Genomic DNA, 25,710 nt, shown 5'->3' with positions numbered 1-25,710 from the left:
GTTTAATCTCTGGATGGTGTTGGACTTCCTGGGATGCTTTAGGTTCACATTTTTCAAGAAGAGCATCAAGAAGATGCTCTATACCACCATATTCAAAGTGGAGAGCCTATAACTTGTCTAGGTTTCAGTTAGACAGTCAAGTTCACTGAAGACCTTCTGTAGGATCACAGCATGGTATTTTTTATCATAAACAACATGCTCTGACCTGAACTAGGTACATTTTGTATTTCCTTTAGACAATTGGACCCTCTGCCAAAAGGCAAGGCAGTAGCCTGCATGCATTTCTCCTTAAAATTATTTGCCTGAGATGACTGCATGAAAATAATTATTTTGAATAAGCTTTCAGCATAAAATTTCACATTACTGATCAAGATTGAATCATTTTGGCCCACGCTCTGTGCACTTGGAGAGTTTTCATGCCTGGGGAGGACTTGGAAAGGCAAGTGGTGGGGAGCCCAGCCCTGTGCTGTGTTTCAGTCAGTCTCAGAAAAGGTGTAAAGAGAAGTGTTCCCCATCAGCTCCCTCTGGGTGTTTTTTGTTGGTATGGGAAAGCAGCCTCACAGTTTGTCCAGATGAGCGCTCTGAACACAGGATTTGTTCTGAAAAGAATAAAATTAGAGCCTGTCTGGCCGCTGCTTTCAGCCGATTCATGTATTTGCTGCCTGGAAAATGTGCCAAGGACTGGAACCAGATCCTGAGGCATCAGGACTCAGTTGGTAGAGGATCTATGGGTCAGTTTGCATTATGTTCTCCTAAGTAGACATGTTATTCTTAGGCATGTAGATAAATAATTGTGTGAAGGGAACATCCACAGGGAGGGAGCAGAAGCACAAAGTGTGGTTTGGGATGCAATGAAACGAGTAATGAGGTCTGCAAACTCTGAGTGTGCTTGCAGTGACATTTAATAAACCCAGAATGGGGATAAACAGGCCGCTGGGGAAGCTTTTTTTTAAATTCTCCTTTATCACATCTAAATGTTTAAGATATGTATTGGCCTGTGTTTACTGTATATGTATTTTAAAACCAGGTCTGCTTTTTATAACTGGACCATTGAAGTTTGAGGAAACAAAGTATGTAATGAGGCGAGCATTACCAGGGAGTTTTCACTGGGTGGGTGAAACGGAGCAGTTTCACCATGACCTTGGTGGTTTTCTGCATGTGATGTAACATATTTTGTTGTCTTTTGGGTAGGAATCTGCTGAAGGGGATTTTCTGAAGTATCCATCTACCAGTTTGCCAGACTTGCTTAGCACTTGCTCAGTCCAGGACTCTGTCTCTTGCACTGACAATAAGGAAAACGAAGAGCCAGAAGAAGATGTGAAGGGAGTGAATATGTCTCCTGAAACACTGGTTGCTGTAAGTGTGGCTTTGGTGTGACGTTCTTTTTCTCTCCCTTGATGCCTGTTTGCATCTGTCACATTCTCCTACAGCCTGACATGAAGCAGGCCCCCGGGACGGGATGATCCCACCCACGGGAGATGGGTGACAAGCTGAAATGGGGATATCGTCTGCTGCGGCGTCTGCCATCTCTGCCACTGCGCTGCAGCAAAGCAGCGGCACGGGGAGCAGGAGCTCTCATGTCCTCCAAGCCGTGTAGCAGTCATGCTTTTCTCTCTGCTTCGGATTGTCTTCCACTCACATCCACTGCTTTTTTTGGATCTGATGCAGTCTCTCGCAATACTTCTGCAGCAATACGCTCTTCTGTCCTCTCCTTTTGTGACTAAACTTCTTTCACAGCTTATGGTTCAAGTCTTCAAATTTTATTTGCTCGGTCGAAGCCAACAGACACTTTTAGGGGGAGGGATATGAATTTCTGGCTGTGAACCGTAACTGAAGTTCTGCTGAATAAATGCTGCTGGTTGATAATCTTGCTTGCATTACCTTCAGGGCTGCATTAAGCAGAGATTAGGTGGATTATTGTTATTTATTTGTAATGTAGCAGCTCTCTGTTCATCAGTGTCCTGGGCCTCTGTTGTATTGTACAGACAAAGAATAAAATGATGTTTGCTACTCTAAAGAGCTTTTGCAGGGTGGTTTTCTGGCAAGAGGAGGCAGGTGGATTCACTTGAAGCTTTTAATCCTTTTTTTTTTTTTTTCCTGCCTCTCCCCAACATCTTTTCTGTGGCAATTATAATAAATATCTTAAACCTTTGGACGACTCAGGCTTGATACTGGATTGGTGATTTGTTCTGATTTTGTATTCTTATGCTCTTGTGAGCAAAAGCCAGCTCCCTGGGACGAGTCTTGCACTGTAATCTACCTGATGCTGGTTCTCACTTCATACCTGCCTGTTAACTCTGACTTCCTTTGAGTCTGTGCTTATAACAGCTCCCTCTCTTGCATATCTCTTTACTGTGACAAGTTTTGTTATTTCTGTACTGTCTTCCCTTCTGTGTGCCAGGGTGCCTATTTGGGGAGAAGAATGCAAAAACAGATAAATAGGGATGCTTAGCATGCTGATGACGATGTAGTGTTTGTGTGCTAACTTGAGTGGGCACCTAAGCATTCTTTTGGCTATCTGGCCTTAAACCGTGATGCTAACAAAATACTTTAAATTCTTCTATATATCATGTTTCAAATGCTGGTAGTTTTTCAGGAGGCTGTGGCTCAGCAACACTTAAACATAAAAATCAGCTTTGTCAAAACTTAGTGGCTTCAGGATGCAGTTTCCTGGCATTTCCAGTGACTCTTCCATCACAGCACTAGGAGTTATTTGTCACTTGGTTTGCTTGTGCCTTGCCAGTAAGGCTCTGCCTGGTTTTCAACGATGCCTTTTTTTATTAAATATTTCCTTTCTAGATTAACATAACAGTAAGCCCTTGGGGCTAGCCAAGGTGCACACTACCACAAGGTCCCAGCCATGTGAGGCTGCCCTGGGCCCTTTGGCGTGGACCTGAGTTTGCTTCCTGCCCCAATGTCATTCCTTGTGCTGCTGTGGCTGGCAGTGGTGATAGCCTGATGGGGAGCCAGCTTGATTTGCCTGCCTCTCTGGCACTCTCACCCCTGGTGGCAAGAGGTCTGTGCTTTTGTAATGCATAGCTGGAGGATGAAGGGGAAATCACAGAGGTCTGAGTAAACACATTAGAAGAATAGCAGGAAGATTATTTTTTTTCTTCTTTTCTCTGTTTCTGTTATTTTTTTGTTGGAGAGGTTGTAATTCAGAGTAATTTAATAAGTTGTTGAGCAGGACGTAAGAAGGTAAATGTATGGAAAATATAAACTTCACACATTAGTTCTTTCTACCTAGCAAGATGGGGAGGGGTGTGATTTTTCATAGCAAAGCTTAGAAGTTGATTTCAAGGTCAGTATCAAAGTGAAACATCACATGATTTCATTTAATATATATATATGTATGATCATACGGATTGTTGCAAAATTCCTTTGGAAATGACTGTTCTTTGCTGCTCCTTCTCTCAATGATACTCCAAGTATTGAGAACCGTAATTTATAGACCTTATGGACTTGCCATTAGTGCTTTAATTAATGGATCAGTGTTATCTCCAGGAGCTCTGCTGGGCACTCCTGAGAGAGACACCCTCTTGCAGCTCATCTGTGCATTGTGAGGTGTTCAGAGAAGTCATGTGTGATTTCACAGGGACACTGCCAGGCAGAAAAGATAATTACTTGAAACTAACATTTGTATTGAAGTCTTCATCCTTGTAGATACTAAGAACACAGCTGGACCTAGAACCTGAACTAAGCTGTCTCTGCTTAGAGATGGTAGCAGGACCAGGGACTCCCAAAGGTCCCTTCCAACCTGACTTACTCTACAATTCTATGAAAAACTAAAAAAACCCCACAAAACCAAACCAAAAACAATTAAAGAAATCTCTTCTACAGGCTGGATGTAAAATTTTCTTTGTGATGAAGTTCTTTAAAACTCTGAAGTTCTGCTCCAGTGTTTCCAGCCAGGGAATTATAATACAAGAAAATCAGCTTCCCCAGAACACAGCAGAAGAGTGTAGTGACACCTGAAAACTGTAATTTAAAAGAAATAACACTTGTAAGAGATACAAAACTCTTGTTGTGTTTCCTTAATAAAAATTTCATAATACAATTTAATTGGACCTCCCTTTTTACACATTCTTCTTATGTAAAGCCCTGTTTAACATTAAACATCTCTTAAAAGTTCTAACTTTATTAGAACTTGTACCACCAGGTAGAGAAAGAATTACATTAATATCATTAAAGTGCATTTCTTGTAGAGCTAGTTTGGCTAAATGTTCCTTAACTTTAGATACAAAATACAGGGCCACACGGTTCTGTTGTGTTAAATTGTCCTGAGGCACTTTGGGGATTTCAAACTTTAGCCCCAAATCCATATTTTGCCTTGTGCAATTGACGTGACTATTTTAAAATGTCATTATTTATGTCAAAGGAAATAGGATGATGTTATAGTATTTGCCTTTGACAATTTATTTTTAATTCTAATTTACTTTTCCCAGTATTTCTATTGCTTGAAATGGAATCTGTCACTGAATTGCTGGCTGACGGAGCAACCTGGGAAATGAACTCTAAAGAGAAAGCAGGTTTGCCAAGAATTTGCAAAGTGTCTGATTAATTTGGGGTCCCCAGACAGAGTTGTTTCAAAAGTTTGTTTCTGCTGGTGCTATATTGTTCAGTACATGGTGATCTGAGTACTTTACTTATGAAGTGTTCAACTTCAGTGACGAGCTTCATATGAATAGGCTGAAATTCCAAAAATTTACTAAATACAACAAAGAAAAGGTTGTCTGCTTCGATGGGTTTGCATCTGTAGTTGCTCAGGCAGGGAGGAAAGCCTGGGGACCATTCCTCTATACTTGGCTTAAACTTCTGCTCTCCCTTCGATATCTCCTGCTCATGATGCTGGAGGCAGGACCCCAGGCCAAGTCTATTCCATGCAGAGTAGAACTATACAAAAGAGGAATTTTGTATTGAGGAAAGGAGGTCTTTGCTATCCCTGCCTGCTGGGGGGAAGCTGGGAAGTGAGGCAACTTGCCTCTCCATGCCCAAGCCAGCCACATAGGCAAACCCCTGGGGAAACAACCTCTGGCAGTATCCCCTTTGCTGTGGGATGCTGAAACTCTTTTGCTCATGTTTGATCATTTTGTGTTGAGCTTAAGTGCCTGCTGTATACCTTCACATGAGCTGTGGACATGTTGTGTGCAGAGATGGCCATGACCTACCAAAGTCTTGATCCTGCTAAAAGTAGCAGAAAGAGGATGTCTCTGGATAAAGGTTTCTTGCATGAGCTGGGTTTCCTTATCCTTGCCAAAACCTACTTGTGTTTCCCACGAGGCATGTGGTTGGAAGTGCAACAAATGTGTTTTGTGAATGTGCAGAAGTGCATTTGTTTACCCCTCCCATTCCCCATGTTTATATTTTATCTGAGCCATAGGACTGTTCAGTTATTTTCTGTTGTGAGCCTTTGTGTCTTACCAGGGAATCCATATGTAATTACCTGTAGCCATGCAAGCATAATAAGGAAGAGGATAACAATGCCATAAGTTTAAAAACACTCTCGGGGTCAAAAGTTCTTCCCTGGTAGAGATTTTCAGAGAAAGCATTAGCATTGAGAAGGAACAGGAAGCATAACTCAACAATTAAGTGTGTGCAGAGCGTGGGGAGGGACCCTCATTACTTGGAGGACTTGAGCGTTCGTTCCCATTAGGGCACTGCAGTCTCAAAAGAGGTTGCTGAAATATGACTCACTCCTCAAACAGAACTGCACGGCTGGAAAAAGAGCAAGAAAGAGCTTTTGCTGTCAGAAATCAGCTTTGCATTGAAATGCTTTAGTTGATGGGGGAAGAAGGTGAAGAGCCTGGAGCGAAGCTTGGCTGTGGCCGGCCCTTGTCCTGGAGAAAGGTTTAATAACTCGTTTTCTTTTCATGGTGAGGGCTGGAAAAGTTTGTAGATCCTGCCTCATGACACGTCATCCTTGGAAGGAGCAGGTGAGGGCAGAGTCCTGCTGCACTTTATCATGGCTTGGGGCTGCTGCTCACCTGCAAATGTTGCATTTGTTGAAAGTCTACCAGCCCCCTACCTTCCTGTGGTACAGTCTTGCCCAGCATACCTGTGGATTTGTGCCCATGCAGTGCCCTTCACTCATGCTGTAGCTGAGCAGACATACCGGGTCCTGCAGTGACTCTGGAGGACTGAGGACATGCATATTTTTAGAGTAAATATAGTTAGGAATTTGGGCGAGAGAAAATTACAAAATACTTGGGGACCTGTACTGTTTCCAGAACCTGTATCACATTAAAATAAGTGATTGCAGTTCATCTTGTTGCCAGGGGCATGTTCAGTGGTGGGCTGATGGTGGCACTGGCAGGGGCTAAGGGAAGGTGTGGACATGCATCGCATGAATCTGGGGAGGATGAAGAGTGGTGAAAAGCCCTCAGCGGGGCAGTGTCGTAGTGTTTTTCACACATTCTGAAATTCACCTTTCAGGGAAACATTAACATGAATCTGTTCTTAAGGTTAGGAGGGAGTGCCTCAGCAGCGGTTGCATCCTTCCCTTTGCCTGGCTCCCAACGCCACTTTTTGTGGCCTCTATGTTAAAAGAAAGCCCAGACAAAACTATTACACCCAGAGGCCAGTGCTCGGAAGGGTTCCCTGTAGATGTGATGCAGGCTACAAACTGTGAAATATCTCCTCATGCTTGGGCCAGTGGAAGATAACCTTTTTTACTTGACTATAAATATCAGTGTAGACAATGTGCAGTTACAGTTTTTTTGCTCTTCTGTGTGATAAGTTTCAAAGCCAAGTCAGCAGAGTAATAGAAACAAAAGTTTATCTACAGTACAGGTTCTGCATGGTCTTTGTTTTTGTGAATGAGGGTTTTTCCCATAAAGCAACAGATACAGTAAATCCTGTCTCTCCTTTGGCTGTTTGGATAATTGCCTGGTTTTGAAGGAGATGAACTGCCTTTAACGAGCTAAAAATAACCCCCTCGTGGCAGTGGAACAAGAGAGATGCTGTCACAACCATGCGGTTCATATATATTAACAGAAGGATGATAAAAGCTGTAGGATTTGAGAGTTAGTGTGGATATCATATAATCACATCTGCAGTTTGGTTATCTGCAAATTTCTGAATATCTACACAGACCAGTCTTGGTGGGGCTTGGTTAAGACTCATTTGAGATGTGCTGAGCTTGAATAAATGCTGCCTATATAATGCATGAAGCCTCAGATTCTTGATTCAGGTATGAAAGACACTTAATGCTTATGTATTCCATATCTTCTCATGTACTTAGGATGAGATAAAACATGGTTTTGGAGCTGAAATCCAAAGCTCTCCACCAGCTGTGTCACGAGAACGCTCTTTGCAGCTGTGAGTTGATTTGGGTATTAGGAAGGTTCTGTTTCATTCTCAGGAGAGTGGTTTATTTTGGGGATTGTTTATTGCTTGATTTGTCCGTCATTGTGAGTAAAAAGGTTGTTGTTTAAAAAAAAATTAAAATAAATCAGAAGCAACTTACTGTTTGTCACTGTGCATAGCTCCGGATTTGCGCTAAGCCACGAGCTGAGCATTTATTAAAGAAAATAACGGAGGACTAGAACCGGCTTTCACACAACTTGAGTTCCATCTTTGTCTCCTCTTTCCCAGCACCGCTCTTCTGGGACCCGTCTGCAGCACATGGAGACATCTCGTGGGCATTGACTAAACTGCATGCAAACGTGTCATGCTTTTTGATGTTTGGGGGGAAAAAAGGATGAAGCATAAAAAAGAAAGCAGCAGTAATCTGTTTGTTCACCATTTCAGAAATGTATGCATTTGATTTCCTCCAGCTTAGAAGCTGTTTCTAGTGAAAGTCTTATTTTTTTTTTGCAGAAGAAGAGTAATCTGGTCCAAAAAGGACTGGAAACTGTTTAGCTGGGAGCATCTTACTATTTCCAAGGCATGTGTTTTCTGTGATATCTCTTTCTTACAGAACTTAGCTGCATTAGCCATTTCCTGCATTGCTTCCTATTTAAAAGGGTGTTTTTGAAGTTTTGCCTCTTCAAAACATAAACAATAATGTTAGTGACTGCTGGGAAACCTGATAATGAAACCTGCTTTACTTAACTGCAGCCCTGGCCATAAATATAACATTGCACCAGTGAGTCTGTGGGCCCAGTGCAGGGGGGATCCTGCTACGTCAACAACCTGGCAGTGTCTTCTGAGCCACGGTCAGCACATTGAGGCTCCTGGTATCAAACATATTGAAGAAGTTTCTGGGGGTGTCTTGTACAATATAGAGAGTTCTAGAAGATGAGAGCAACTTGGGTCTACCACAGTGTGTTTCCAGTCTGTTTGCTGAGGGTTTGTGGGCAGGAATTGGTGCTGGTTCTGTGTTGGGGAGTGCCAGTTTATGTTTCACGTGCAAGTTTGTGTGTGAGTAGTCTGTAGAGTTGGTAAAGAGTCATAAAAATAACCACTGCAGGTGGCTGTACCTCCTGGAGCTGACAGTAGTGCCTTTTCTAGCAAGTGCTGTATTACAGTGGTGGCTTTTGAGTGCCGACTTTTGGTAGAGTGATAGACCAAGCATTTTTAGAGACCACTTTAAAGGCTTTTGTTTTGTTTATTTGGCATTTCCACCTATTGAGAAAATAGGGCTGCTCCAGTTCTTGAGTCTTTATCAGACTTCCTGGTCTCCCCTGCTGCATGAAGTGGGAGTTTTCCAACACTTTCTTTATAATGAGGTAATGGAGGCCTCAGGTTCCCATCCCCTTTCTCTAGGCAAGAGGAAGCCCAGACTGGACCTGGTGGTATTGGCATGGGTAATTCCCAGACGAGCTGCTGGAGAAGGCAGACAGTGCTTTGTTTCACCAGCACTGCTAAATATAGTCCAAACCTGAGTCCTTCTGGAGCAATGCTGGTGGTCCCTGTCCTGGCCAATGTGCAGAGCTGCTGTCTGTCCTGACAGCTTCAAATCAGGACACTCAGTTTCTCCACCAACATGAAGCCCTGAATGACCTAAAAGAGAGCAGTTAGCCATGTAAAACTCAGTGCTGGCCAAGATTAGAAAATCCATGTCCTCTGCATCGTTTGCAGTGTTAATTCTGGTAGATTATAGTGCTGTAGTTTGTAATTTATCTGGGAATTGGATTCAATGAAATTGAAAAAGAGCTAATTTGAAAGTGAAGGTATTTTACTTTATGTGCGAGGTAAAAGGAGCTCCCTGCCTCTTAGATACATTTAAGGCTTAAAGCATGCTGTGCCCTAGAAAGCAATAAATAATTGCACAAATAACTACAAAAACTAGAATGATAATAGATCTTCTAAGAAAATCTATGAAACTTTTGAAAAGGTTAAAGCCTTCAAGGCATCAAGGTACTAGGAAGAATGACAGTGCAGGGATGAGGTGAACCCAGGTTTTATTGGGCATTTTGGACCATTCTCTGAAGGATCTAGTGCTCATGGAGGTGCGTTGGGCTCATCCTGCAGGCTGCCCCCAGACAGTGGCATTGCGGTGTCTCATGGTTAAATACATCTGGGACAGTGCTGATCAAGAATAAGCTGACCGAAGAAGATGAGGACTTAACCTGTGGAGCTTGTGCAGGGTTGCCATGTGTAGGAGCGTGGTGGTTCCTCTTTCTTATCGCTGTGTTGAAGGAGGGCAGTGGGCTGGCTGGTTGCATTTTTCTGACAATGCAGATGGGGCTGAATTTGGCATCCCACAGATGGCTTGATCTAACTCTTGCTCTTTTGCTCCCCGTCAGGTTAAACTTGTCTGTGTGCTGGTCTCAGCAGAGAAAGCCATCAGGCTGTGCTGCGGGGAGTCGGATGGGCTTGATGATGGTACAGCCAGCAGCTTAGGAGGTCCACAGCGGCAGCAGTGAAGCAGTTTGCTTATTAAATTGTGTCATCCCATGTGCCGCCTTGTTTATGTAGATCGGCGATGATTGCCAAGCTGTTGTGGTTAAACAATGCAGACTCTCATAGTCCTGCTCCTCATCTCGCCTAATTAGGGGCTGGTCATGCTGGAGCTTTGCCCGAGCAAGGACTCTGGGGGCAGTTGTTCGTTCTGGTGTGATGCCAGGACCGCATGTCCGCGATAGCACCGTTTTCCTTTTAAGTCAATTGAGATGTCACCGTCGCTTGATCCTGGAGCTGCTTAATGAACTGGCAAAATGGGTTCTATTTTTAGATCTCCCTTCAAACTACTGTGCCTATTAAAGCTCCCCTTGTCCTTAATGCTGGAATGGCATGGGGCAGGATTTATTGGTTTAGTTTAATAAGAGGTGTACAGAACTGAAATAATAAGCTCCATTTCCTTGAAAGTGAGGAAAATTAAAATGGCACGATTAAATTCAGGCAGCCACCTCAAGTCAGTAAAGCAATACTTTCATGTGTGGCCAGAGGGATAAGGTGGAGCTGGGTTTTTTTCTTCTTGTCTAGGTTTCAAGAGAGCCAAAGATTACAGACACATGACTTTGTGGAGTTTTGTGGATTAGATTTCTAAAGGTTTTCTGACTAGGATAAAACTCTTGGTGTTTTATTAGACAAGCTCAATAACTTAAAGAATATCTACTTAATTGCAAATGCTAGAGTGTCTTTCCCTACGTGTTTAGGAATAGTGACAAACAGGTATTTTTGCTAAAATAAGAAATAAACATAGATAGAGGTAATTTAGATATTTTTACTTCTTATTGCAGTCTAAATCTAAGTTGCATAAAATGTAATTTCAGGAAGGCACTGAGAATGCCTCAAGGCTTTCCCTGGATTGTTTGCCCATACATGGCCCTCTGCAGATCGCACCTGGGGCTTGGGGGTTTGCTGTCTGTAGGCTGAGCAGTGATGAGGTGAAGGCAAGAGGTGCACTGTTTTAAGGCAAGTGGCAATTGCCTCATGTTCTTCCTCTCACTTCACTAGATACAAATGTATCTAATTGCAGAATGCTTATGTACTTGCTTCTGCTGCACATTCAAAATAAATAAAAGCAAAAAAGCTCCAAACCAGATCCAAACCCCATGTAAGTAGAGACAGATGATGTACGGAATAGTTCGCCCTTGAGCCCAGGCTTGGGTGGAAATTGGCCACAGCAGTGGTGATTTCAACATCCTTTGTACGCTGCTGCAGACTAACCCATGTTTTTCTCCTATGTGCTGAGGTGGATGAGGTGGTCCAGCTGGGAGTTGTGTGGTCTCACCAGGTGTGACTGCCCGTGTGCATGCATGCTGAAGAAATGGAGCAGCTCTACAGCTCTGGACTCGAGCTGGGTTGTGCACAGCTCCAGAAAAGTGAGATTGAACCCATCCCTGTCTGCTAGGATAAACAGCATGTTGACAAAGCTGGCTGCTTTGGTTTTGCGTCCCCCCATGTTTTTCTCCATCCCTAGATTTAAAATATTTCTCCACCAGAGAGCTAAGACTGCTTCTGAGTAATGGCTGTTTTGGACATGTTTAATACCACCAGCTACATTATTTCTGTGTGTTTTTACAAGTAATTTCTATGTTTCTACAAGGAAGGCATTCTTCCTTGTATCTATTTTTGCTTACATTGTAAATTCCTGTGTGACCTTGTGCGACCCATGAAGTCCCAGCTCAGTTCTGAAGACTTCGGTTGTCTTCTAGGAATCTCTGTCTCTCCTAAGTAGAGTTTGTGGTACTTAAGCTATGGCCTGATCTCTGGTGGTTTGAGTCGCTTGGGTGGGTTTTTTGATCTGGCATCTTACATGTTTTCTGTGGTAAGTCCTTCATTGGGATGGCCAAATTGTAAGCCCTGGTTTTCTCAGACTAGTTTGGTTATTTTCTTCTTTGGATGAGTCCTATTAATCAGTCAGTGGTTATATGTGAAATTCTGTCAACCTTTCCATGAGCTGTCAGAGGATGTATGAGAGAAGAGACTGAGGGGAGACCTTATTGCTTTCTACAGCTACCTGAAAGGAGGTTGCAGTGAGGTGGATGTTGGTCTCTTCTCCCCAGTAACAAGTAATAGGAGAGGAAATAGTGGAGCCAACATCCCTGGGGGTGTTCATAAAACGTGTAGATGTGGCACTTTAGATCATGGTTTAGTAGGCATGGTGATGTTGGGTTGATGGTTAAACTTGATGATCTTAAAGGTCTTTTATAACCTTAATGATTCTGTGATCCTATGGGTGATGGGGTGAAAATGTAGAAGAATTAGCGCGTGCGGGGGGAGTGTGTTGAGGATTGCTGTGTAGCTGCATGTCTAGGAAAACCTGACTGGTGTAGGCTCAAGAAAGGTACCAGTGAGTGGATAAGGAAGTCACTGAGATCTTCCACAATGCATGGGTTGGGGAGGGTCTTCGCAGGCTTTGCACAGAGGCAGCTCTGTTCATCCCTGACCACATGGATGCGTGTGGCCATGCTGCTGAAGGTGGCAGCCCTGTATATTGTCCCCTTGTATTGTCATGTGCATCTAGCTAAATACGGTGAGTAAACAGACTCCTTCTGACTTGGTGCATTTACTCAGGTTGGTGGGGTTACAAGTCCACGTGTAAATCTGTGTTGTACTTTTCCAAGCTTTTAATTGCTTAGCTCTGTAATCTTCATAACTTTCTGTTAAATTAGCTTTTTCATCCATTATGCATCAGCATTCAACTCTGGACACTTAACAGTAAAAAATAACACTTCTTTAAAGCGGTTTTCTATATAAAGATGTGAAGTCTCTGAAGTATGTTGAGCTGAACAAACTACAACAAAAGCTACTTAAAAATTTTGTTAAAATGCATGTGGAAGCACCTGAATGAAGAGCAGTGGATGCTGGAGGCACTCTGTGGATATCAGTGTGGTTCTCTGCAAAGAATTCCTGACCAGGCTGAGCTGTAGGTGTACTCATTGGTAAGACTTGCAATAGTCTCCAGAGGCTTTGGTAAAAATTACTTACATAAGCATGTGCTGGCTTAATACAATGACAGGTTTTGGAAAAAAAAGGTGATGTGAACTTTCTGTCCCTCAATAAATATGAGAGGTATTCCATCCACTTGTCTGGTTTACAAGTAAATCAGTGGGGGTTTTTTTATTATTTCTTTTCAGATGATGGAAACCGAGAAGTCTCAAGATCCAGTTTGTGCAGAAGTGTCCAAAGGAAACAACCAGAGTCCCACCCTAGGAAGTGGCATACTGAAATACAGAAGTCGATCCCAAGGTGAAGCCGTGTTGATAGAAGATAGCAATAATAGAATTTTTGTGTTGTGTATTTATTTTAATTCTCTGAAAGTGAGTTAAGTTTTCTTTCATTTGGGGATCATATTCGTTTAATTTGGAAGGAGAATCCCAGCTGTAAGATATTTGCATTCAGCCTCCTGAGTTGAACTATTGTAGGGACAGAAAGATGAAGCAAAATTTTGGAAGCTTTTCCTCCTGTGCCACCTCTTCCCCGCATTTCTCTTCTGTTTCTCTTTGTTAAACATTTACACCCTGTGTGCTTCCGTGTGTTCTAATACTGAGGTGGGGGACATAATTGAACATGCCATTACCAAAACACCTATTATGGAGAATACTCCTGAAATGTTCTGTTGCTTTGTCCCCAGGTTTTAACAGTAACCTGTGTGCAGAGCTCAATCATATTTTCATCCCTAATACTCTCCAAGTCTCCCTCCCTTCTACGTTCACCTTAATTTCCATTTAGTCAGATATTTTTAGCATGCTCCGTGGAGCTCCTCTGCCTGTGTCCCCTGCAGCTGTGTGTTGGTGGCTCAGTGGGGATCCAGCCCCTCTTCCTGTGAGCACTGATGCCCCTGGGCTGTGACTGAGTCTGGAACATCCTCCAGCCTGGTCCCAAGCCTGGGCTGCAGCATGGCAAGGGAGAGGCTGCCTTCAGAGACAGGCAGAAAACAGAAATATAACTGTTCTCTTAGAAGAAGAGAGGGAGAGGTGATGGGAATGGGTTGCTTGTAGGTGCAGAAGTGGCAAGGTGCTGGGTCCTGTCAAGGCAGCTGTCCTGGTTTTGTGCAGCAGAGGTGCCCAGGGAAGGGGAACTTTAAAGCTAGAGGTAATTCCACACCCCAAAGCAATGAGTCAGTTTAAATTACTCCCTGGGCAGTGTGTAGAAATGCTGTCTGTGGATGTGGTGGCAGAATAGCTTTAATGGTGAGTGGAAACAAACAGCTGCCCCAGCTCTTTGCTCCATCCTTCCCTGGTACTGGCAGTGATGCTTGCACAGCCTTCAGGTGAGGAGGAAGTGACATAAAGTGGGTTTGGGGGCTCTCCTGGCCAAATTTGCAGCAGGTGTACCTCAGCCCATGGCTTGTAAGCCCCATCACCAGGATAAGGACAGGGCAGTGAGGATGACAGGAAAGCAGAGTTGCTCCTTTCTGTGGCAGCTCCAGCTTAATCTTTGTTTAAAGTAACCTTAAACACGTCATGAAATCCAGCTTGTGTGAATTTGGCCTGCCTGTGTCTTGTGTTTTCATCTGTAAAAGAGGGGTTAACGTCCCTTCCCTGCATGGTGGGGGAAATGGCAAGGATAAATGTTCAGGAACTGCTGTGACTGTGGGTCCTGTGGGGACCCTGGAGAAAATGAGAATTGGAGGAGCCCTAGTGTGAGGAGCAGGGCACACTGCAGCTAATTACAGGATGTCCTTCAAGACAAATAATTCTGTTTCTAATGTGAGCTCTGCATTCTTCTGCTCCTTAAGACAACTAGGATCATTGCCAGAAGGAAAGAAAATAACGTTTATTTGGCACATTTTTCCTTTTTCCATTCCAGAAAAATTTCCCTCAAAGTGATATGACACCTCCAGAAATGAATACTGTTACAGTGTCAGGTCTTTTAATTTTAAATAAATGAAGCTTGAGAGCTTAGTGCACTGGCAAGTGCCATTGGGTGAGAACAGCTGAATTTATTTTCTGTCCCTGAGCTACTGGCTCAATTATCTTCTGCTTTTCCTTACTGCCATGAGTGACAGCACTAAGGAGTTCAGCATCACTGAAAGGTGGTGGAAAACCTGTGACAACAGGAAAAGTCTTTAGGTGATGATGATCAAAATTAGCTTCTAACTGCCTGATTGGAAACTGCATAGTGTTGTTTTAAAGCATTGCTTAGGTTGGTATTTACAGGAGGCAATTATTGTGTGCTGGCAAGAGGGTAAAGCAGCTCTGAGATGTTTGTGAGATGTGTTTCTGTGGTTTCCCTAGGTGCTGGATCCCGTTTGGAGTCCGTGGGAGAAGACGACGAGCTGACCGTGGAAAATGGTGAATCGAATTATGAAATAGCTGTGAAATATTCCCGGGGTGGAAGAAAGCACTCTCTGCCCCAGCAGCTGGAGTCAGCAGGAGCCAGGCAGGTGGGTGGAAGGCAGGACTGGCTCTGAGCACTTCCCTGTACCCAGTTCTTTGAGTTCTGTCTGGAGGTCACAGAAGTGAGGTTGGTGAAGCAAGGCCGTGTAGGTACATCACAGGGACTGCAGCTTGGCCTGGATAGTGGAATGGGATGTGCTAGTCATCTATGGAGACCTTCTTTGGTCTGAGGAGGGTGAAGGGGAGTACTTTGTGCTGTGGCCAGAGAGTCCTAAGGCTGATTTTATGAGTTGCAGTTCTAGAGATCTGAGGACTTAAAAAATCCTACTTCTCTACATTTTAATCATTTGATGATTATCATGAGGCTACCCTTAATCTTTTTAATTTAAAATGTGGCTGGTACATTACAAAATTATCCTACTGTGCGAAATGCAGGAAAATTACTGTGGCAAGATTCACTTTGACTGTAATGAGCTAGGATTTCATCCCTTGAACATTTTTCTGAATATATCTGTAAGGTTCTCCCATTCCTCTTCCCCGACACATGCAATTTTCCTGGCTTGATCTCCCAGTGCCTGTGCCAAGCAATCAGAGTGCCTTCCTTTGTTTGCTAATATTTGTTAGGACTACCACATTGTGAAGAAATCTACACGTTCCTTCAGTGCTGCCCAAGTGGAATCTCCATGGAGACTGACCCAGCCGTCCATCATTTCCAACATCGTCCTGATGAAAGGGCAGGGCAAGGTGAGGATTCTGCATGTGGGTGGTTTCTGACATGTAGCAAGGTAGCCAGTAAAAGTAATAACAATAGTGATAAACAAATCCCATTTTCAAACATGAATTCCAGTGTTCCACCTGCAAAACATGGAAGAAATGTCACACATTTGACGCAGGGTGGCTTTTGTTCTGATTTGGTGCATCTGGTCGTTACTGAGGTATCAAATATTAATAATGGATCTATAAATATGTATGTTTATGCAAAGTCGGCACAGCTACAGAAGAGTACCTGTTTGCATGCTTATTTATGGACAAGCATATTTTATCTCTGTGGAATCTGGATACATAAAAAAAAAAGCACTGCAAATTAAGCATTAAACCCAAAGGCAGGTTCCTGGTTGATTGCTTATCTGAGAGCACTGAATTCTTTGGGTCAAAGAGTTCTCTTTTCTTCCCTCAATAACTTGTTTGTGCATTTGTGAGATACCAGCTGGCTAAATTCTAAGGAAAAATAGACAAGAATTAAGTAGGTGTATATTGTTTTCCTGAATCCAGTCCACACTGGTATTGGAGCTGTCATTTAAATATGCTAAATATATGCATGTCTTTTTCTGAAATACTCTTTAAATTCATCAGATGGATATGTTTTGGACTAAAAAGACTTGTTTTGACTTTCAAGTGCAAATACAAAACAAAATCCTTGTTGTGCTTTAAGTTTAGCAATGAGTTGAAAAGTGTCTTCTCTAGGTAGATTGACTCACCATTGCTATAACTTCTTGTTTTCAGAACTTCAGGTCTTTCATGACATTTCCAAGGAAATATTTATTAGTTTTTGATGTTTTTTTTTGTTTTGGTTTTTTTTTTACTTTGTTTAAGCCATCTTCTCCTGCCTTTCTGATGTTAGCTCCAAGGTATTAGGAAGCAGCTGGGAGCATGCAGACTCTAGTGATCATGAACCACCACAGACAGCTGCTGTTTTGTGTCTTCCCACCCACCTTTTGAGCGGTCACCTCTGTTAGAGGTTGCACTGTGTATAATTTGTGCAGTAACATTTGCTTTATTATCTCTGTGTGGGCCTGGGACTTGAAAAGTATTTCCACAGAGTTGCTGTGTCAGCCTCCTTTCTGTAGGTTGCAGTTGATGATTGCACAGTGAACAGTTATTTTGTGTTGCATGGGGGAGCTAGGATGCTTCCTTTCTAGAAATCAGTAATGTCTTACCAAATGAGTAGAAACTCAACTATGGTAGTCTACTTTATATTCACAGAGTAAAGCAAAAGAGCTGGTTGTTGTATTGGGCTGTAAACACAGTGTAAGTCGTTGCCCTGGCAGCATCACTCAGCTAGAGAGCACTAATAATAACCTTGGCTTCAGATCACTGAAGCACAACAGTTTTCCACTTCCCTTGTCCACCTGGTCAGTGACTTTCCTCTTTATTCTGTCAAATACATGTGCAGCAGTGAAAAGAGGAGAAATATGGAGGGGGAGGGGGGGAAATGGATTAAGGAAGTGATTAGGCTGGGAAATAACTCAGCAGAAGGGGGTAGAGGTTCATTCTGCTGTGCTCATCCATTCACTGATCAGTTTCACAAGGCAGTCCCACAGCCAGCTGGGGCAGCGCAGGGGCAAGAGCTACTAGATGGAGCCCAGGGGAATTGATTGATATAGATTTATTTAAATACAACATGGTGCATGTCTCCAGAATAATTAAAAATGTTCGTGTGCATGGCAGCCCCCCCACACCAGCCCCCTCCCAGCTGCATTCCTGACATTACAGTACTGACCTAATGTCATGTGCTTAAGCTTTTCATTTTCCTGAGGAAATACAGGATCTGTGACAGCAGAGAAAACTACAGTTAATCCTGGATATTGATCTCAGCAGTGGGAATCTACTGTCTGTCAATTTAAAAGCAGTATGTTACAGTTTTTGAAATGGGAATAGGGCAACATAAAGCCATGGACACAGTGGTTTTTTTTTTAAAAAAAAAAGAAAAAGTAATAGCATTTTTGCTCTTTCAGCTTAAGGGTCCTGCTGCTACTTTTTGGGCTGATAAGTGTGTTGATGTTAGAGTGAAAGTAAATGAGGAAATGCAAGCATAGAGTAAGATGACAGTGCAATTCATCAGGAGCATTTAGGTTTTCATCTTTCCTTTGTCTTGTATGTTATGGGCACGCTTTCTCACACAGGTGTTAGTAGAATAAGGTGCCAGCTATGTGTCTTCCCCACCCTTTTCTGTAGGGTCTTGGATTCAGCATAGTAGGAGGTCAGGATTCTGCTCGTGGACGCATGGGGATTTTTGTGAAGACTATATTCCCAAATGGAGCAGCAGCTGCTGATGGAAGGCTTAAAGAAGGTATGGCAGAAGAGAATCCAACTGTATGTAAAGGACCACAGTGGGTTTTATTTCAATCCACCAGAAAAATTCAAGTACAGCTTTATTTAGGCACCTTGCCATCAGTAAGAGGCAGAGGAGGATGTAAAACAACCTGTTTGTCCCGGGGAAGATCATTCATAGCAATTAACTTGATTACACTGCATATTGAAATGGGGAGAATACAGCATGATTGGGGTTTTTTTCCTGTCATTTTCAGTGAACTTTATATGCCTAAGCCATAAGCTGCAGTTCTTTTCTTGAAGGGGATCACTGATAGCAGTGAAACGTATCTATCCAGCCAGCATCTGTCTGAAAGGTGCTGATCCAAGAAGGGGTTATGCAGAGGAACGTGCTTGGGAGAAGCTGTTTTTGGGACCTTGAGCCTCTTGTTATGATTTTCATATGAATCAACAAGTAAGAGTCATAACCAGAAAAAGAAAAGGAAGGATGGGATTGACAGTAGGATCACCCAGCTGGTTAGAGAAGCAAATATATCCTGATTTTATTACTGCTTTTCCAGTCTTGATCTTTGAGCTGGACATTGAGCTCTTCTGTGTGTATTTCCACCCTGGTCTGAGTGCTGTGCCAGACAGTTACACACTGTGGAAAATACTAAGTGACAATGAGTTTAGAGCAGTAGTTTGCAACTCTTCTGCAGGGGCTGCGTTACTTCTCTTTCACAGAAAGCTGCTCCAGTGTCACTTCTCTCAAGCTGCTCCTGTCTTACTTCTCATATCGTCATTCTCCTCTTTGCATCTCATCACAGTTGTTGTGTTTGAGGCTGCTTTTGGTGCCAGTTCTCACACTTGTTGCCAGAGGGAAGCTCATGTCCCTGCAGCATAGGTTGTGTGCACTTGCCATGGGAAGCCAATAAGGAGCAGCTGTCCCATAAACCCAGCAAGTCTTTGCAGGCTATTCAGGGCTCACATAATCTTTTTTCTCAATGAGGCTAGGCAAGGAGAGGAGGGGTAGACTTGGCTGAGGACATCACCATATCTGATTTTGCACAGATACAAGTAAAACTGCAGAAAGTGGATCTGGATCATGCTGACTCTCCTTTTGATAAAATGAAGGCAGATAAACACTGCTGGGTATAGCTAGTACGACCCAGCTCCTGGAAGTAGGTAGAAATGTGATTGGACGTGTTCGTTGGGGTGAGAAGGGCATTTGCTATTGCAGTGTGTGGGCTACACACTTCTCTGTCCATGGGTATTTATTAAGATAACATGTTTGCTTTCTGCTTCTGGATGTAAGGTTAGTTTTGTCTGAACCAGCTTTGGAGTGATGTACTGCAATGTTTCACTTAGATTGTCATTACTCCTGTTGATGCTCACAAAAGAAGGAATTTTATGGTCACTTTGGACTTCATGTTATAAGCATTTATTTCCAGACTTCAGTTAAAATCCATAGTGTTTTCAGCTTGTTTGTTTGTATGAGAATGCCAGGTTAACAGTCTCTGCTAAAGAACAGTCTTTACTCTGCTAATTCATCTCTATTAACTCACAAAGGCATTAGGTCAAGTGAAAATAAGCTGAGAACAGTAAAAGGCTTTTTACTGAGCAGTTAACTGGAATACTCATAGTAGTAGGCCGTCTTTTGTACACAAAGGGTTTTTTTACATCTCTATGGTCTGTATGTTCCTGACTTCAGTTTTTTGTATCCAATTACCAGGGGATGAAATCCTAGAAGTTAATGGAGAGTCTCTACAAGGACTGACCCATCAGGAGGCCATTCAGAGGTTTAAGGTAACATGGAAGTAGTATGGGGGAGATCCACGCTTCTCCTTGTTCGGTGCCAGTTCGTACCTCGGGCTTTATATTCTTTTGCTGCCACAGGTCACTGTGTGCAGGTTGACTGGCAAATGTTGGGTGTATCCTCTCACCTTACTGGGATTCTCTGGTGTCTTCCCAGCAACTCAAGAAAGGTGTGGTGACCCTGACCGTGCGCACGCGGCTGCGCAGCCCCAGCCTGACGCCCTGCGCGACTCCCACCTTGCTGAGCCGCTCCAGCTCCCCCAGCTCCAGCGCTGGAATGCCGGGCCCCGGCCCTGAGGAGCCTGAGGGTTCCTCCTCCAGCCGCAAAGGACCCGGCCCGAAGGACAGGATTGTCATGGACGTCACGCTCAATAAAGGTGAGGGTCCATTGAAACGGGCTTGGAGAACGAATCCCTGCTTCTGAGGGGAGTTTTTTTGAGAATAGGCTGGGGACTCCCAACATCTAGGGCACCTACCTGTATCCTAATATTGAACCACAGGATGGGGGAGAAGAACGTGCCCTTAATACAAAAACTTCTGCAAAGTTTCCCCTTCTACATTTTGCTGCTCCGGAGTCAGCAGATTCTGACGCACAGCACTCAGTGTCCATGCTGCTGAAAGGAGGAAGCTGTGGGATACCTGGGCAAAATGTGAATCAGTTTCTCAGCAGCCCAGATGGCCATGCCCTCCTCGTGAAGGGCAGCTCTGGGGAAGGCAAAGCCACACAGAGTGCTCAGAGTTGCCCAGGTGAGCTGTTTGAGCTTCTGCCTGATGGTTGGTCCTACTATCAGTAAATGCACAAGATAAACTTAGACCATGTGCTATATGTCGTGGGACAAATGTGCCTACTTTAAAGGCTTAAAATATGCTCATTTTAGAGGTTGGAATAAAAATTTGGAGAGAGAAGGTAAAATGTCCAGCAGTTCCTCCTTTTGGAATGCTGTTACCTGAAGGAAAGCAAAGGTGGAAGCGGACAGAGGTAATCACTGAACCAGAGATAATGCCTCCCCTTTCTTCATGCCTCATGCAGTTACTTAACAAAAGAGAGCAGTAAAATTGGCAGCATCTTCTGTGATCAAGTCTTCTGCAGTAATTTTAAGTGACATCTTTATTGGAATGCTGCCCCCCTTCCTTTGTGCCGTGGACCGGATCAGACCTTGTGCAACATTTCCAGGTCGTTCCCACGGCACACAGAAAATTTACTGGGAGTGATGGATCTCTGAAAACAGGATCAGATATTTTCAGTGCTGATTTCCACTATTGGTCTTGGCTTCCTGACTGACTGCACCTAAGGCCAGCCCTGAAACAATACATGACTTGCGGTCTTGGATGGGATGTGGGAACACAAAACACTTGTGTGTCCTGTGTGATTATAATCTGCTACTTCTCTTTGTACTTTTTGTTTTTCACAGAGCCAGGGGTTGGGCTCGGCATTGGTGCCTGTTGTCTCACTCTGGAAAACAGTTCTCCAGGGATATATATTCACAGCCTGGCCCCGGGATCCGTGGCTAAAATGGATGGCAGATTAAGGTTAGTTAAAGCAAAAACATGCTGGAGTGGTTTTACAATAAAATCGGTTGAGGCTTTGTTCTCACCAATTGGTTGATGTAGCAGGGAGGAGATTTATACTTAAGAGTTCACCAGAAAGAAAACATTTAAATAAAGACATTCCAAAGTGGTATTAAATACCCGGGAAGCATTATTCTCTGTGTTGGAAGCAGTACAATCATTAAAGTTTGTGGATTTTTTTAATTCTCTATGCAGAAAACTGAGCCTAATAGCAGCCTTTGAGAAAGGGGAGCAGCAAGAAGTGCAGTCTCACGTCTTTTTATGAGAGCTGCAGCCAGAGACCCCATATTGGAAGGAGATTTGCAGAGCTCTGCTTCAAGTTCAGTCACCTGAAAGCCTCTTAAATGGGGAAGATATTTTTGCAACTGACTGTGCCCATGGCTGCAGCAGTGCTTTTTCTACCCTTACTGTCTGTCTGGCAGGATTGCTGCAGGCTGACCTGCCCATCTCCTTTACCCTTGCCTTGGAGTCTACATGTCTTTAAAGAACCATAAGAGAGAGAAGCAGTCATTCCTGGGGCTCCCTTGTGCTTTGCATTGGATCAAATGACAGGAAGTTATTTGCTCTTCCATTCTTGGAGGCTTCACTTTTAAAAACTGTCTTCCACCTTTCTGCATTTCTGCATAAATGCTTGTGGGCACTGAGAGCAGGGCTTGGTAGGGGAGGCTGTGCTGAGGACCCACTGGGACTGCATGATCCTACTGAACATGTGGCCTGAGCACTGATGCTGGGAGACTGAGCTTTCATGTGGGTAGACAGTGCCTTTCTGTTTCCTTGCTCACCAGGAAAATGGTGATAGAGCAATTTGATTGTTTTGAGGTAAGGGAAAAAGATTTTGTGGTGGCATCCCTGCCAAAACCACTGGAAGTTCTTAACATATAGACATGTATATAGGAGACAGCAGTTAATGCTAACTTGCTTTCTTCTAAGCCTCTTTGGAAAAGATTGCAGTGCTGGTTACGTCTGTATGTAACAGCTGAATCATTTATTAGCTTTAAGTGATTGACTACATCCAGGCATGTTTCCCAGATTTTTGCTTGCTTCTTAGAGACATTGCTTCTGTTGTCCCATCAGTGGTTTATGGCTCAACAAGCCAAAACTTAACAGGATGGTTTTAATTTTTTGAAAACTTCGTTAATCAAATACTGGCTTTGTAATACCAGGAGATGTTTGAATCCATCTCTGGATTGATTCAGTCTGTTTCTGAGGTCCCTTTCCTAATCATGTGCCTGTCTAAGTTACTTGATTTGTGTAGTTTATAAGAGCTGTGTCAACATAAAGGATATACCAGAAGTACAGGTTACTGAAAGCTGCTGTGTGCAACTGTCATTTTGCCTTTGGCATATGGACTCACAGCGCAATCTCATTTCCATTGTCACAAGTAGCCCAATATAAATCAGCAGTAGTGGATTGTTTGAGAGTGTGTATTTAAAGCAAATGCTTTACTAATTACGGAGAATGCTTTAATGATATCCCTAGTTGATGATCTTTTCTTTTGAATAGTTCCAGATGTCTGAGCACCATGAGCGGGAGTTAAGAAATTGTGAAAACAAAACTAAACATTCTGTGCTGTCTGTGCTTTCCTTTCAGAAGAAGGTTTTTTTAAAAAAATTTTGTTTTGTTGGGTTTTTTTTAATGGTTTCTCTATGTTAATTTGAAGCAAATACAGGCTTATCATGCTCAGTTTTTTCCTGGAGTCATTTCATAAACTCCTATCTAAATAATGAATTTCTTATCAGTGTTTGTGTTAAGTAACTCAATAGGATGGAAGGGAGCAGCCCATCTGAATCCAATTTTTCCTCTTCTGTATGCAACAAGTATCAGAGTACAGAACTGGAGCTGAAATTTGCTTTCAGCTCGGTCCAAATGCAGGCACTTTTCTTTGTTGATTTAGTAGGGCTTGTAGCACTGATGGTAAGTGCAGAAGGAATCTCTGGACCTCCCTTGTGAAGTCAGCAGGACTTAAAAGCATTCACGTCACTGGAACCAAGAGAAAGCCTGGCTTCTTGCAAGTCAGATCTTTTCCAGACAGTTGTATCTTTGAAAAAGTTTGGCCCATCAGTTTAAAGCACAAATGTTCTTGTAAAAGGCAGTTGGGATGAACTGGCCCTGTGTCTCTTTTCAGTCGGGGTGACCAGATCCTGGAGGCAGACTCGGTGAGTCTGCGCCACGCGGCGTTGAGTGAAGCCTACGCCATCCTGAGCGAATGTGGTCCAGGTCCCGTCAGCCTCATCATTAGTCGGCATCCAAACCCAAAGGTGAGGAGGAAACATGTTAGAGGATCTGCATTGTTTCTGTCTGGCACTGTGATTTGATTCTTGCTGTCAGGAATGCAGCAAATGGAGAACACTGGATTTTTCTCTCTACGGCATGTGTTGTGCAAGAAGTCAGGATTGTAATGATGCCTTCCAGTTTTTTAATTTGTAGCAAGGCTGGACTGTCCCTGCTGCTTTTCAGTTAGTCACCCACTGATCAAATGCAGTTTTCCTGGAACTACTTGACTGAAGTGTTCCCATCCTTCTCAGTACTTGGACCAAGTGGCAACACAAATATGGCACAAGTCCTCTTCCTTCTGAAAGTTATTTTGCAATGAGTTTGTCTTTGAGCACAGTATAATTTTGGGCCAGGAATATAAACATTAACAGATTGAACTGATCACCTATAATAAAGTAGCAGGAATACTGTTTTTAGAAAAGTAAAGTATGTCCAAAGATCAAAGTTTTCCTTCAGGAATTAAAACATGAGAATCTGGAATGTATTGCTACTGTAAAATCTGTGCAGGGGAAATTTGGAAATCAGGCTATGTTTACAAAGTGAGTATTTTCAAGCAATTTTTAAAAAATTGGTGATAGAAGATAAAAGCCTTCTCACCAAGCTATAGGGAATAACAACTTCTTTTATTTCAATATTTCAAAGAATTTTATGAGTGTACAAAACCTTCCTGTTTAAACAAGAATGAAGCTGTAAAAATATTTGCATTAGTGGGTCTAGAGAGCTCTGACTTTTGAACTCATAACTACAAATAGAGACCTTAATAAATCCGTATCTCAAATAACTCGGGTTTCTTATTTTATAATTAATTGCATATATGCTAGTAAATCAAATACACAAACAATAGACAAATAAGGGTCTGCTGCCCAGAGTTTATCATCATTGCTGTGAGGCCTTGTGCTGCTAAAAAGAAAAAAGCTGAGGCTCTGTTAGCTGAAGGTAAGCATGGAAGGGATAAGAATTGGGCTTATAGCCTAAGATAACAGTATTTCTAGAGAGGCTGTATCCGGTACTGAACAGCACAATGGTTCAATTTGATTGCATTATTAAAGCATGTAGACTTTTTGGAGAGTCTGTAAGTAGCATGAAATAAAAACTCCATGGAGTAGAGTGGAGCCTGCCCTCTTTTCCTCTGTCCTTCATCTTGCTGTGGTGGTGGCTTGAAAGTTGATGAGTGACCTAACCAGGTATCTGCTGAGAAGATGAACTGAGTTAAGCTAATTGCTTGCTATTACTCAGGAAATGAGGCAAACTATTAAGTGGCTCATTATTACAGTTTTCCATAAGCGATATTTAAAATGACAGCAAAACCTTTGCCAAGAAATGCAAAAAAAAAATGAATGAGAAAGAAAGGAAAGGAAAGGAAAGGAAAGGAAAGGAAAGGAAAGGAAAGGAAAGGAAAGGAAAGGAAAGGAAAGGAAAGGAAAGGAAAGGAAAGGAAAGGAAAGGAAAGGAAAGGAAAGGAAAGGAAAGGAAAGGAAAGGAAAGGGAAAGGAAAGAGAAAGAAAGAAAGAAAGAAAGAAAGAAAGAAAGAAAGAAAGAAAGAAAGAAAGAAAGAAAGAAAGAAAGAAAGAAAGAAAGAAAGAAAGAAAGAAAGAAAGAAAGAAAGAAAGAAAGAAAGAAAGAAAGAAAAAGAAAGAAAGAAAGAAAGAAAGAAAGAAAGAAAGAAAGAAAGAAAGAAAGAAAGAAAGAAAGAAAGAAAGAAAGAAAGAAAAGAAAGCTGAAGAGACCTTAAAGCACCCACAATGCCACATTGCAGGATCTTTGAAAGAGTGTCCGTATAAGGATCCATCTTTATAATTATGTCTCTGTCTCCCTTTTTCTGACAGCACTAGGGGATTTACAGAAGTAT

The 25,710-nt window shown here is 42.8% G+C and overlaps 1 protein-coding gene across 2 annotated transcripts in view; it reads left to right on the top strand.

The window, feature by feature from the left end:
* The window catches only part of PDZD2 (PDZ domain containing 2), a 140,624-nt gene that overhangs the window by 88,520 nt on the left and 26,394 nt on the right, over window positions 1–25,710 (top strand). Inside the window, exons 5-13 of one of the 2 annotated variants that reach the window (XM_051643160.1) lie at window positions 1,192–1,356; window positions 12,969–13,080; window positions 15,072–15,220; window positions 15,798–15,917; window positions 18,129–18,243; window positions 19,936–20,009; window positions 20,176–20,395; window positions 21,431–21,548; window positions 23,713–23,845. In XM_051643160.1, the coding sequence (XP_051499120.1) occupies window positions 1,192–1,356; window positions 12,969–13,080; window positions 15,072–15,220; window positions 15,798–15,917; window positions 18,129–18,243; window positions 19,936–20,009; window positions 20,176–20,395; window positions 21,431–21,548; window positions 23,713–23,845 (1,206 nt within the window). The remainder of the gene's footprint in view (window positions 1–1,191; window positions 1,357–12,968; window positions 13,081–15,071; window positions 15,221–15,797; window positions 15,918–18,128; window positions 18,244–19,935; window positions 20,010–20,175; window positions 20,396–21,430; window positions 21,549–23,712; window positions 23,846–25,710) is intronic. The other variant, XM_051643161.1, reaches the window with a different exon arrangement.

Source organism: Apus apus, chromosome Z (genome assembly GCF_020740795.1).
Source record: "Apus apus isolate bApuApu2 chromosome Z, bApuApu2.pri.cur, whole genome shotgun sequence".
Classification (NCBI taxonomy): Eukaryota; Metazoa; Chordata; class Aves; order Apodiformes; family Apodidae; genus Apus; species Apus apus.
Note: the sequence above shows the minus strand (reverse complement) of the source record. Positions and strands in the feature narration are given on the sequence as shown.